This window comes from Macrobrachium nipponense, chromosome 17 (genome assembly GCF_015104395.2).
Source record: "Macrobrachium nipponense isolate FS-2020 chromosome 17, ASM1510439v2, whole genome shotgun sequence".
Lineage (NCBI taxonomy): Eukaryota > Metazoa > Arthropoda > Malacostraca > Decapoda > Palaemonidae > Macrobrachium > Macrobrachium nipponense.
The window spans coordinates 52,476,364-52,489,035 of record NC_087210.1 but is presented as its reverse complement, the minus strand read 5'-3'; the positions used below and the strand labels follow the sequence as shown (position 1 = coordinate 52,489,035).

The window sequence follows — 12,672 nt, the reverse complement described above, 5'->3', positions numbered from 1 at the left end:
AAAAAATAACTCGTTAGCTTTAACTGTTTTGCTCACAGAGCGATTTGTATACAATTATATATGCAATTTTTTTTCGCGCTGTCATATATCCCAATATTTATATACGATAGATATTTATTTTCATTTCTGATGGTTGCATACTAAACTTCAGGCAATGACAAAAAAAAGGAGCCAAAAATAAACTCTTAATCTTGAAAACTAAGCTTGCTGTGATTTTTTGAAAAAAACATTTTTTCAGCTTCGGCGCTCACTCCTGAACCCCACCGGCATATGGGAGACGATTTTTAAAATACTGCTTCGGCGTTTAAGGGTTAATATATGGCGTCATTTATACATCAGACCAAGACTTACATAAGTTGCAACGAGAAATCAAGTCACAAACCTGTCCATGACAAGTTACAAATGTTATGGGGTTCATACGCCCTGCTACTCATCCTTGTCCCACAAACCGGGCAATTCCTGATGGTGCTAGCAGAAGGAAGAGTCGAATCGTGGATTTCATAAATGGTGAATAACAAAGCCACATTAACAAATAATTAGAGCTTTAACTGTACAAAAGGTTTCGGAAATTTATAAATAGCAGCTGTGATGTAAACAACACGGGTGCTTGTTAACAACTAATTTTCAAGGGAAGGTTTTGTAATTGTCAAACGGCAGTCTTGCCAACTGGCAGACAGAATAGGAGGTAACAGGTAAATTTTTGGCGTGGCTTTGGGGATCTATTAATATTAACTTTTTGTGATGAAATTATTTTTTTAAAAAACCAGGTATGAAATTTTTTAGTGGTTTTTTCTTGAGTTTTAACAGAAAAAATAGGCCATTTTAGGCATTTTTATAGGGGTTCAAACTATCCAGGGGGGGGGGGGCCTGGTATGGATCCCCCCTGGCAAATACGGGGGACCACTGTATTATGCATATGGATGAAACTTATGTGGGATGGCTGCGTTGAAGACAACAATTATTTTATGATACTGTTGCCCAATTTTGTCGTGTGTCAGTTTGACCCATGAATACAGAACAATAATTAGTTCTGTCTCCAGAGAGTAAAAATGTACGAGCAGTCCCCGGGTTATTCGGGTTATGTTGTTTCGGACTTACGGTGCTGCTGCCTGCTTTACGGCGCTGTAACCCATACTTATAGAGCTTACACGGCTATAACAGCACTGTAGGTGCTATTTATTCCTATTATAAATATGTTGATTCAGGTTAAGGCAATTTCATCTTACAGCACCCTGCCAGGAACGGAACCCTCCCTACCCGGGGACTGCCTGTGACTGTAAATTTAAGGTGGAAAGTAAGGCTCATAACGTAAACAAATTTTTGGTCAACATATAAAAAATACAGCAGACAGAATTAAAAATCTAAAACATACGGAGCAGTCTGGTGTATTGCCGATACAAAAGAAGCCGACGACGCTTGGTCATCCAAAGATGGTGTCATCTCCTTTTTCTTGTACTGGCCTTTCTCATAAAACTTCCTCCACTGTTCCACTGACCAACCGCAACAAACTGAACAAAGATTAGTAATAGTACATACGTTTTCTCTGCACCTACTACACGTTGGATGAGGATCTGTCGACACCGAAGTTAAAATCTTGAACAAGGAAACCCACTAACTCCAGGGCATTTCCTTTGTCTCTTCTGAGAACCAGGAGAAGTTCCCGTTGGTGAAGCAAAAAACTCCATCTCACAACGTATACACACCTATCAGATCACACCCCCACTGAGAACACCCAGAGAAAGAAAAATCAAAAGTTAAATGAATAAAATCGGGCACACTAAAACCAGCTTTAAAACAGATAGAAAATAATCATGTTCTATCTTAAAGGTGGTAGGAAAGTAACTGGCAGGTCACGGGATGCCGAGGGCATTCTGGGTACTACATGCCCCGTGACCTGGTATAGATGCCAATAGCCCCTGGATCTCACAAGTTTAATTTTAATTCTACCGGTTTCCAGCTTGGCGCTAGTATTATCCTAATGTTAAGACCGAAGGTTTGTTTCGTATATGAACAATTTTTATTTCTACAAAAAGGATTGGCTGTCAATGCTGCATGGCTGTAATGTAATTGCAATATCTACAAAACTTGATTGCTTAACTGAAGAAAGCATATACAAACCAGCAAAATTAAATATTTCTATTTCTGCATACAGTGCATATGGTGTATAGTAAATGGTGCATAAATCATTTGAGTCTTAACGGACATCAGAGAAAACACGTTTTAAAGAGTTCAAGGTTTCCCATTAGACTGTATGGGTTGCATCATTGTTTACACAATAATCATCGCTAGGTAGCGCACGTTACAAACTGGTTTGGCTACTGTAGGCTGTCCAATCTTTCCCTTCTATATCTATGAAACAAAAAATACCCTCCCTCAGCCGATATTTAACTAAGTTTTGCTCTTCACGCTAGTCTGCCCAAGTTATCTCTACTCAGGTAAACAGTCTATAGTTCAGCTATGCTAGGCTAAGTTGACAATGACTGCTGCTATATATCATCACTAAGTAGAAATCAATGAAGTAGTTAATCAATTGCAAAAAATGATAAACTTAAATCGGATCTTAATGACAAAATACTGACACTGAATGTTATCAACTTGAAAGTTACTCAAAATCAAAGATAATACAACACTGAAATCCAGTTAAATATCTGGCAAATGATGAAAAAAGCTGCTGCAAACATTTGATATTTACATTGAGGACGACAGAAACAGAATAAGGTTATCTGCTAAGTCATTCTTGGTGTTGTCAATAGTGGGTGGTGCTGTCACCTGCACTAACACTTGAAGCGTTGCCGCCAACTCTGAACTTTAGCTGTTGTACTAGTTAGAAACTATAGCTAGGTAATTATTTGGTAAGTTACTTATATAAAAATCAACCTACAGTAATAAGCTTCATGGATAACAAGCCTACAGGAGGCAATTATTTCTTTTTTTTGTGTGTGCATCTTACATGAATTCAAATATGATACATGGTAAAATAATTACCATTCTCATATAATCTCACATTTCAAATTTTATCCACTCAAGGATGATTCACCCAAAAACAATTTTTTTTTTTTGCCGCATGAAAATGACTGTAATGATGCCATATGCTTTAAATTTCTATTCAACTGTTAATCAATATCTTGTCTTTTAAAATGAAACTGCTCAAAATGCTCTAGTTCCCTTTTTCCACAACCATGATAAATGTGATATCCCATTTGGCCATCTTCCATATGATTTGTTTCAGCTCATCAAATCATTCTTGTAGGTTGTTCCAATAAATCGATTTTGAATATTCACCTTACAAACACTACAGGCAGTCCCCGGTTATTAGCAAGGGTTCCGTTCTTGGCAGGGTGCTAATACGCGAAAACCACCATTAAACAAAACTCATTGATTTATGGCGATTAGAACACCACGTTTCGGTTAATGGCACCTCTGTTAGGTATGTTATGGCACCATAAGACTATGATCAGCAACTTTTGGCCCCGATAACTGAAACTCGGCGCATTATGGCGCCATAAATTACCGATTTTATGGTGATACACTAGTGCCATAAAACCGCACAGCCATTAACCAAGTCTGCCGATAACCAGGGACTGGCTGTACTTTTTCTGACAAAATTTCATGGTGTTACTCAAAGTACTTTGATTTTGTCATCCTCAGTGACAAAGTGTGATTGTGACTGATCACTTACCGTGGTCTTGAACTCTGCGGTGAGCGTGGTGGCCTTACGACTTGCTGATTTGAATTTGCTTTACGTGGAGAGTCAGCGTATGGATGATGATGGTGATGGTGATGGTAGGGTGGATGGTGATGAGGAGGTGGTCCATCAGGCTGGAAGAAATTAGTTTTGGAGGGATGACGTGGCAATGGGGGCGTTGGCTCACAGTCTTGACTCTGACTCATGCCTGGAGGGGGCTGACTTCCATCTTCCACGCATTCACTCCCCGCACTGCTGGTCACAGCTACTGATGAAGCACCGGCCCCTCCCCCCTCCACCAGCTACAGGTAAGGAAATAATAGGTATTACTTCTACAACAACACTACATGAATTACAATCTATTAACTGACTAATAGCAAATATACAATAAGAATGAATATTAACTGCACTGTACATCAAATCTTTCAATATAGAGCCACCTATGATTTTCAAGGGTCTACATCAAACAACTATTCAAACTCAAAGCTCTCATCTTATATGATCAGGTAAGCCTAAGTGTCAGTGACCAATTATTTCTGGAGGATGCTAATTCTCAAAGCCCAGAACACTGAGGCTAATACACACCACTTGGCAATATCAAAGGATTTCTACAAGCAAGAAGCTAACTGGCATGAAATAGACTGCAATGCACAAGACTTTATTTCATAAAATAATCTAAGCAAGAACATTCCAAGATTCAATATATGCCAGAAAGAACAGATGTAAGCAGCAATGTAAACAGACAGCCACAGCATCTGCTAATATTGCAAAGCTGAACAAGACAACAAAAAGTAAAATGATCTCGAGTATGATTTCAAAGAAATTACTTCCAAAATAGGAGAAATAAGCTTAATCCCTGATGGCACTGGATTTTAAACAAGAATGTTTGGTAATCAGCAGGCAATATGTACTTATGTTAAAATACAATTGAAATTAATCAAAATACGATGTACATTTCTCCACTTAAACATTGAGACGACCCTCTCCTACTTCATCTACAAATATCTAACATATGGTGACACATACTTAACTGAAGTTTTGGTAATGAAATATCAATGGCTCCCATGTTTTGTAATAAAAGCTGTTTGCAACACACATACTTAACTGAAGTTTTGGTAATGAAATATCAATGGCTCCCATGTTTTGTAATAAAAGCTGTTTGCAACAATCACATGAAACAAAATTTTTTCAATCAAGAAATTTTTCTTGTCCATAATGGGTATACTATCAACCTAAAATAAGTCACTGAGCTTTAAATAACAATCTGAATTGAACTGGATGTATGTGCAAAGTATAAGGTACTGTATTCTACCTGCAGTATGAATCTAAAATTGATGTTTTAAAATAAATTGTATATGATACTCTTCCTACAAAATCAACCTTAAAACATTTCTGTTTATACTATATTACTAAACTATAAACTGCAACTATTTCATAAAACATAAAAACAATTACCCAAAATATAAAATACATATGAAGGCAACTTTCTCCCTCAACATATGTACTGTATTTGGCAAGATAACAGAGAAATTTTTTCTTTAACTCATTTCTTAAAAGCAGTGTCAATTTGAAGAATATAAGATGCCTAGCACAATGCCTTTGCTTTTCAATATTACCTCATTTTGTATGGAAACTATTTTTGTCAGTTTTCACTCATTACACATTGAATACAAGACATTTTATTCACCCCTCCCTGCACTAAGTTTTAAATTACAAAAGACATAAATAAGAAATGTCACTTAATATAACAGGAGGCTCAGTTTCCTTTTACCAGCCTAAAACCTTATTGACTGGAAAGTAACTGGACTAATTCGCCTAAAAATAATTTTTTTTACATGAAGGAATAAGAAAATACTCAAATATTTATGACCAAAGATGATCAAATTCAAGAGAAAACTAAAGCATTCAAATTCTATCAAAGCACATTTTTGAAACATCTAAACAGACAAGATATACCACAAAACCAAAATCTTCCTACTTAAAATTGCTGGTCTGCATCTGTGCAGACTCAAGTTTCTATTTTTCAAATTTTTATTAGAAACAGTCAATACCATTTAGATACTGAACCCAATATAGTTTTACTGTACTTAGAAATAAAAAAAGGTTAAAAATCCATAATTTCTTCAGCCGATTCTTACTTTGGAATTTCTTAGTGGTTTTAAACACAACAGAAATATAATTAATAAAACCATAAGGTGTTTGTATGACCTAACTTAAATGTTAAGAGACTGGAACCTGGGAAACTTCTATAATTATATCATAACAAGAAAGAAATTAATGCAGACAATTTAAATACAGCATATATTTTCAATTTTAAATAACACAAAAAGATACAAGCACAAGGCAGTTTTCTAATATAAACTCTATACAGATGAGATATTTACAGATACTGAGGGGCATACTTTAAAATTAATGACAAAATACCTGATAAAAGCCAATGGTCTTGATAGGAGTATAAATGACAATAGTACTGTATTACTTGACATTCAAAATTCCTTCTCCCTAAAAACTTAGGAAATGTCCAAGAAACCACAACTGACCTTTAAAATGCTTTGTATACAATGTCCACACTGCTTTGCTTCCATATTTCAGTAAATCTTGTCTTTTGAAACACAATACAAGACAAAGTTGTGTGAAACACCTACATTTTACACAGATAACTGAAGACTAAAAGACTTGACTGCCAACATCAGAAAAATAATTTTGGGCAATGTAAATGGATTAAAATGTAATGAGAATAAAAGAAAATGATATTTACAGCTGATGATGCAACAATTTCTAAATACCCATATCTATGAATATAAATGATCAAAACTACTGCAAGCTTCCAACTTAAAAATAGCTATACAGCTTGGTTATCTAAGGGGCGGTGGAAATTACGACCATGACACGATTCTAGATCACGTGGTTTCATGGTGAAATAATGATAATTGTGGCTACATGGTCCATCTTGGATTGGAGGGATAGGGGGACAGGGGCCCTGAAGTAATTGTCCCACCTGTAATGGTTATTCGGAAAATATAACTTCCTTTTATTTTCATCTGTAATCTTTAGTGGCCCAAAAGCTCTTAAAAAAAATTTAAACCTAGATGATCTAGAAATCATAATATAATAACAATAATAATCTTGACGATAATAATTATTATCATTATTATTGTCAGAGAAATGCAAGAAATGTTTTTGTTATTCAATACTCCTGAAAGAATCAATTGATCATACGGATAAAGCTTGCGTAAGTAAATTTTCCCACCCATCTCCAAATAATTCCAATTACTGTAACCCACTGACCTCACCCATCAATTATCCACATCTGTTTACAAATAACTGATAATCTTATTGTAAAAGAGGCAAAGTAATAATGATACCTTTTCTAATTATTTTAACATTCCCAGAGTAAATAATAAAAATTAGCTACATACTTTCTAAAGAGTAATGTTATATAAAAACCCATATCAATAGGTTTCCTTAAGGTAACCAACGTTCACCCTTCAGTCTGTAATAATCAGAAATACAAATTATTCCTATAACTGTCAGAAACAGACACATTAAAGAACAAATCTTGCTTTATTCTTCACCACTTCATAACTAAATGCAACCAAATATGCATTTTTACCAAAATATTGTCATGATATTAATTCCTATAACAATAATAGAAGTGAGTTTTTTATTCTTTATGATCTTAATCTGCATAGTCTGTTTGAATGGGTCAAAAAAGCTTAAAAATATTCATTATTTGTTTCTTTCATTGGAAAAAAATTACACCTTCATAACATCAAATTTTATATTACTTTTACAGTACCTTTCACTAATTTATTCAAGAGAACAACCATTCATAACATCAAAGGATTAATTATAAGCAACCTTAATACTTGGCTTGGTATCATAATAAAGAGTATCAATCTGTACATTTTTTATCTCATGACTGCTTCTCAACCATTCAATTGTTCTGCAATTTCCAATAAAAAAACTAGTTACCATTCAAGTCTGATACAATGATTGCTCCCAGCAATACAAAAACGGACTCAGCAAGGCCAAGGATTTAAGACATGATGCACAGAAGAAAAATCATCCAAGCGTGTTGGGTGATAATCAATTATGTACCCATCACTGAGAATAAATTAACTGTATAGGATGAAAAATCACGCCTTTCCTTAGCCAATGTGGGCAGGAAAAACTGAACTCCATAAATCATGTTGTGTTTATAACACAAAATGCAATATTCAATAGAAACCCATTGATCATCTGTTGCCCTATGTGGAATGAAATACAAATACTCGTCAAGACTGAACAGCCCAACTGCACGTAACCCTCCTCCATCGAAAACCTCCCTTTCATATCTTTATCCTGATATGCCTCAAAGAATCCAAGGTCAGATTAAAGAAGAGAACATTCACACTGATTAATAGATTTATATTGAAAAAGCATGCTCCCTGGGGGGTGCACAATATGAATAATTAAAAACTGAATGTCCTTTTTTTTTTTTTTTTTTACTTTTCCTCCCCTTTATTATTATGATGGAGTGCATCATTATGTTTCTAATCATATAAACATTTCTTTGCTACAACCCAATTAAACATCAGATAGCTGAATAAGAATTCAGGAGGGAGGGCAAAAGATGAACCTTCCAGTAAAAACATTAGAGACAAGCTGAGAAATGATGATGATAAAAGATCAAAAGTTAACAATCAGCTGGCCATGGAATAGATTGTTAAGTGGAGCTTATACTTGATGCTCAGATGGGTCCTCTGAATGGGACATAGTAATTGAAGGAAGTGCCAGATGAAGCCAGATACCCTGGGAAACCATATTATAAAAGTTTCCAAGAGACGACGAGAGATGAAGAGGATGAAAAACCTGTATTATTTCCCTCCCCACCGTAACAGGTTACAAAGGACACATGGCAATTAGTCCAACCATAAAAACATCTCAAAAAAAGTTTTGCAGAGGTAAAATGGCAACTGAATGCACAAGCTTGAAGGGTCACAGAAAGCTCCAAAGTGACTTAAATGCTAATGAATAAAAGCATACATACCATGTGCCATACTTTTCACTGATAAAAGTCAATTTCTGACTTTTCTGACTAAGCTCTTACAGTAACCTGGCAAGCTAAAAGGAAACCATATCCTTGGATACTTCTTTCTTCTGAATGCCAATATAAAATATAAAAAAAGAATTCAGAGGAGGAATTAAAGAAATCTTAGGTGTGGTGATTAGTATGACAGGACAAGGTGTTCCATCCTTGGAGGACAACTGTTGATAAAATCTTTTAATGACATCACCAGCTAGGACATGGAACTCACTGACATAATCTGGGGGAGAGAGAGCTAGCAGAAACAGTTTTCTGTACCAAATCAAATCAGATCTCCACACAAGGTTTGTAATTCATGAGTCAATGAGCTTTGTTGAGTGGGATCACTAGCACAGAAGGTTCAGGGTCATAGGTCAGATAATATAACGGATAATGTAGTTTTATTTACATCTACAACCTACAAATACACTTTAGATGGTAGTTTATCTAAGGGTTTGTGGAGGGGACAGACATTCACCTATTTTAATTCAAGGGAAGTAGCTACAAGAGGTTTGTCTTGTACTCTTGAGGCCCAGTGGTAGCAGTAAGAAAAATAGCCCATGTTTCTCAAGTAGTTTCTAAACAGATATACTTGTCCTCTCCCCAAGCTTAATAATCCTTATCTCATTCTCCTTCTGTGGCATTCTTTACAATGCATGTTGGGTTACTTGAATAGCACATTAACGGGTAAGCTTCCTTCTCTTATATGGATGGCACAATGCTTTTATTACCATTACTATCATTCCCATATGGATATCAGAAGATTAGTCATGTACATACATCTCTACCAGTTTCAGCCTTTTTAGGTCTGATGCAAAGGTGGACACTTTTCTTAAAAGTATACAATTACAGAACCCTTTTGTTATTTTTCTAAGGCTGTTCCTTAAACAGATTCCTGGTTAAGTGATTGCTTTCATCTCACACACCAAAAACAATCCTTCTCTCCAAAAATAACTGTCTGCAAATTCAATAACTAAGTTCCTCCACACTCAGTTTAACAAATGTTATCTGGTAAAAACAAAATTGATCTACAAGATCCGATTACTCAATCAAGTTTCCCACCTACCTGCCAAATGCGTTAAAAGCAAATTTACTGTTCTACCAAAACTTTCTCAAAACCATGCAATAAACAGTGATATCCTACAACACAATTGTTTCTCAAAGCAAGTATCTGAAAGAAAACTTACTTTGACAATATCCTAGAGAGAGAGAACAAACTAATATATCAGCTATCCAGTGCTATTACTAATATCATGGCTCTATCAGACATTCTGCTCATAATGTATGGAAAACCTTTTTGGCCTAACATGCCTTTCCTTTCCAGACCTCTGCTCCGGCTCTTCAAAAATTATAGGTCTTTCTGACCCTGTCTTCAGAAAGTTATCTGGACATTTGAAAGAGATCTCAATTCATGGTCAAAATGTCTTTCATCTTTTCTTTCCCTGCTTTATATCCAATATGAAATATCACATTTCAAGAATACTAGTAATAAGAGATTACAATACTACTGTACCATACATGTATGATATAAGTAACTTAGAAAAAAATGTACGTCAGATTTTAATTTTTGAGCAACTAAAATCCCCATATCAATATTACAGTGCATAAAAGCAAAGCATCTTTTATCATAAAGGAAGCTTAGCACCAAGCAATCCTTTATAAGAAGAAGAAAAAAGTATAGAGAGGAAACCATGCATAAATATGGCCGTAGTAGTGACATTGGTACCACTATGAATCATGCTGGAGTGCAGTGGGGAGATTAATATTAATATAGCAGTGGAACATCGATCCAAACGTGGTGTCCAGTGTCAGCAAAGAAACTGACTAACGTGTCAGCAAAACAGACTAATACCTCAAAAGTGTATTGGACAGAATGCAAAGGGACGAGAAGCAATATAGAAGTGAATATGGAAAATGGATCAAGGCCAGTAAGTCAGTAAGAAATCCCCAAAAAATCAGGGGGAAAAAAGGGCACAGATGAAGACCACAGCCACACACATATTTAAGCCAATAGAACGTAAGGCAAAAGCCTCGTAACATGAAAATGTGTAAAAAAAACTGTTTATGATAATGTATATCCTCGTCAGTATTATCATTATTAAAATAAATAGTTTAACCAACCCACTGAATTAACATTCTTTACTCCCATAAGGCTGGTCCAAAGGATTTATTCTTGATATGTTAGGTCTTCTTTAATTTAATATATTATAACTTTAAAATTAAATGACTGAAATAAACAAGAAGTAATAACTAAAGATATGTTTTTCTGTAGGTAATATTCTGCACACTCTAAATTCAGGGACTGGGTCATGTGGGTTATTCATAAAAAATCCATGGCATGGGTCCTATGAATGTGACCAATTTGAAGACAGTACATATATTATTCTTCAATGTGACACTTGTTAGATTGAAAAACACAATCTATAACTGCTATTTTAAATTATTAGTCATAATCATTATTTTACAAATCCTGCCATTTATTCAAGACGAGTCAGAGATAAAAAGTGCTTAAGGGAACAGTATTTTTTATCTTTTCAAAATGAATGTGGCTTTGGATACCTTAACAGCTGAACTGTAGTTGCTTCTGTTAACCCTTAATTTTCGTTTGTGGTCTTCATAATTCTCTATTTCTATGAAGTGGTTGACAAAATTTATATTAGTATTTTTTACAAGAGACATGAGTTCATAAAAATTTGTCTATGCAATTTTGCCTGGCTACTACAAAAGACTGAGTTAATAAAATTTGTCTTTGCAATTCTCCCTGACTACTAAGTTCCACCTGAAAGATGGATGAACCCCCTCTAACAGGCTGCCAAGGGGTGTGTTCTAGATATATCCACTGCTCTTAGTGCTCTGAGGCCATCATTTCCTCAAGATCAGATCCAACACTTAGGAGCAAAGCTTGACTTCAGACTTTCACCTCCCTCTACCAGGTCATCCTCTCTCAATCTTCATGTCCTATGAGAGTTCAAAAGCATATTCAAATCTGCTTAGGGTATGTCATACAAAGGACAAACATGGGACAAGCTTTGAGTCGCTCTATGTAAGTGCTCTCTCAAGTCCATCACCCAATGGCAAGATGCTAGGGGTCTGGGGGAACCTCATCAGCAAATAATGATGTAAATGATCATTGACATCAAATTACTGATAAAAGAGTTTGAGACCTTAAACCAAATAAGAAATAAAAAAATACACCTCACTTCAAACTACAGTACAATATTTGTAGTGCTTTGTTATAAAATTATATACAAGACATCTGGTAAAGTAACTGAATATTTTCAAAGTAGCTAAACAAACACATGAAGAACAATTAAGATAACTACTTTGCTAAGGAAAATATTTATTGAGTTATAGCAGTAATACTTATGGTGATAAACATCATATACTACTATACTATGTGAATTCTAGCAAAAAAAAATATGCTGTGACCTATTCATATTTTGCTGCACCTATTTACATAAAAATCACATGCCTACTCAGCCGTATTAAGTGTTCTAAATGAATCAGCATAGTAAAAGGACCTTGAGTAGACTTTCAAACAAAGAAATTTTAGTGAAAACCAATGGTTTATTATATTAAATATATTTCTAATGTCCCCCCCCAAAAAACCTACAAAAACTCAATCCTGCTAGTTATGAAAAACCTATTTCATTAATCAAATATTTTATTTAACATTTAAATTAACCCAATAAAAAAAGATGGAACAGCATCACTATAGAAGAAGTTTTAAAATAAATTCTTTTGAAGTTGGAGCAGCTTGACAATGGGCTATTATATCTCAATATTAATTCAAACTAGGTTTCAAGGTGACAGAGCTAGTGTTGCTGTTGAGAAATGAATGGAAAAAAAGGTGCCATTTGTCAATTTTTATGGTTATTTTTTCAGGAAGTTACTATAACATACAATATTTTGTACTAAT

At 34.9% G+C, this 12,672-nt stretch overlaps 1 protein-coding gene across 4 annotated transcripts in view; it reads right to left on the bottom strand.

Annotated features, from left to right (window-relative positions):
• Window positions 1-12,672, bottom strand: part of LOC135196221 (palmitoyltransferase ZDHHC8-like) — a 282,811-nt gene that overhangs the window by 41,020 nt on the left and 229,119 nt on the right. For all 4 annotated transcript variants that reach the window (XM_064222861.1, XM_064222862.1, XM_064222864.1 and 1 more), the window contains one exon: window positions 3,680-3,987. In XM_064222861.1, the coding sequence (XP_064078931.1) occupies window positions 3,680-3,987 (308 nt within the window). The remainder of the gene's footprint in view (window positions 1-3,679; window positions 3,988-12,672) is intronic.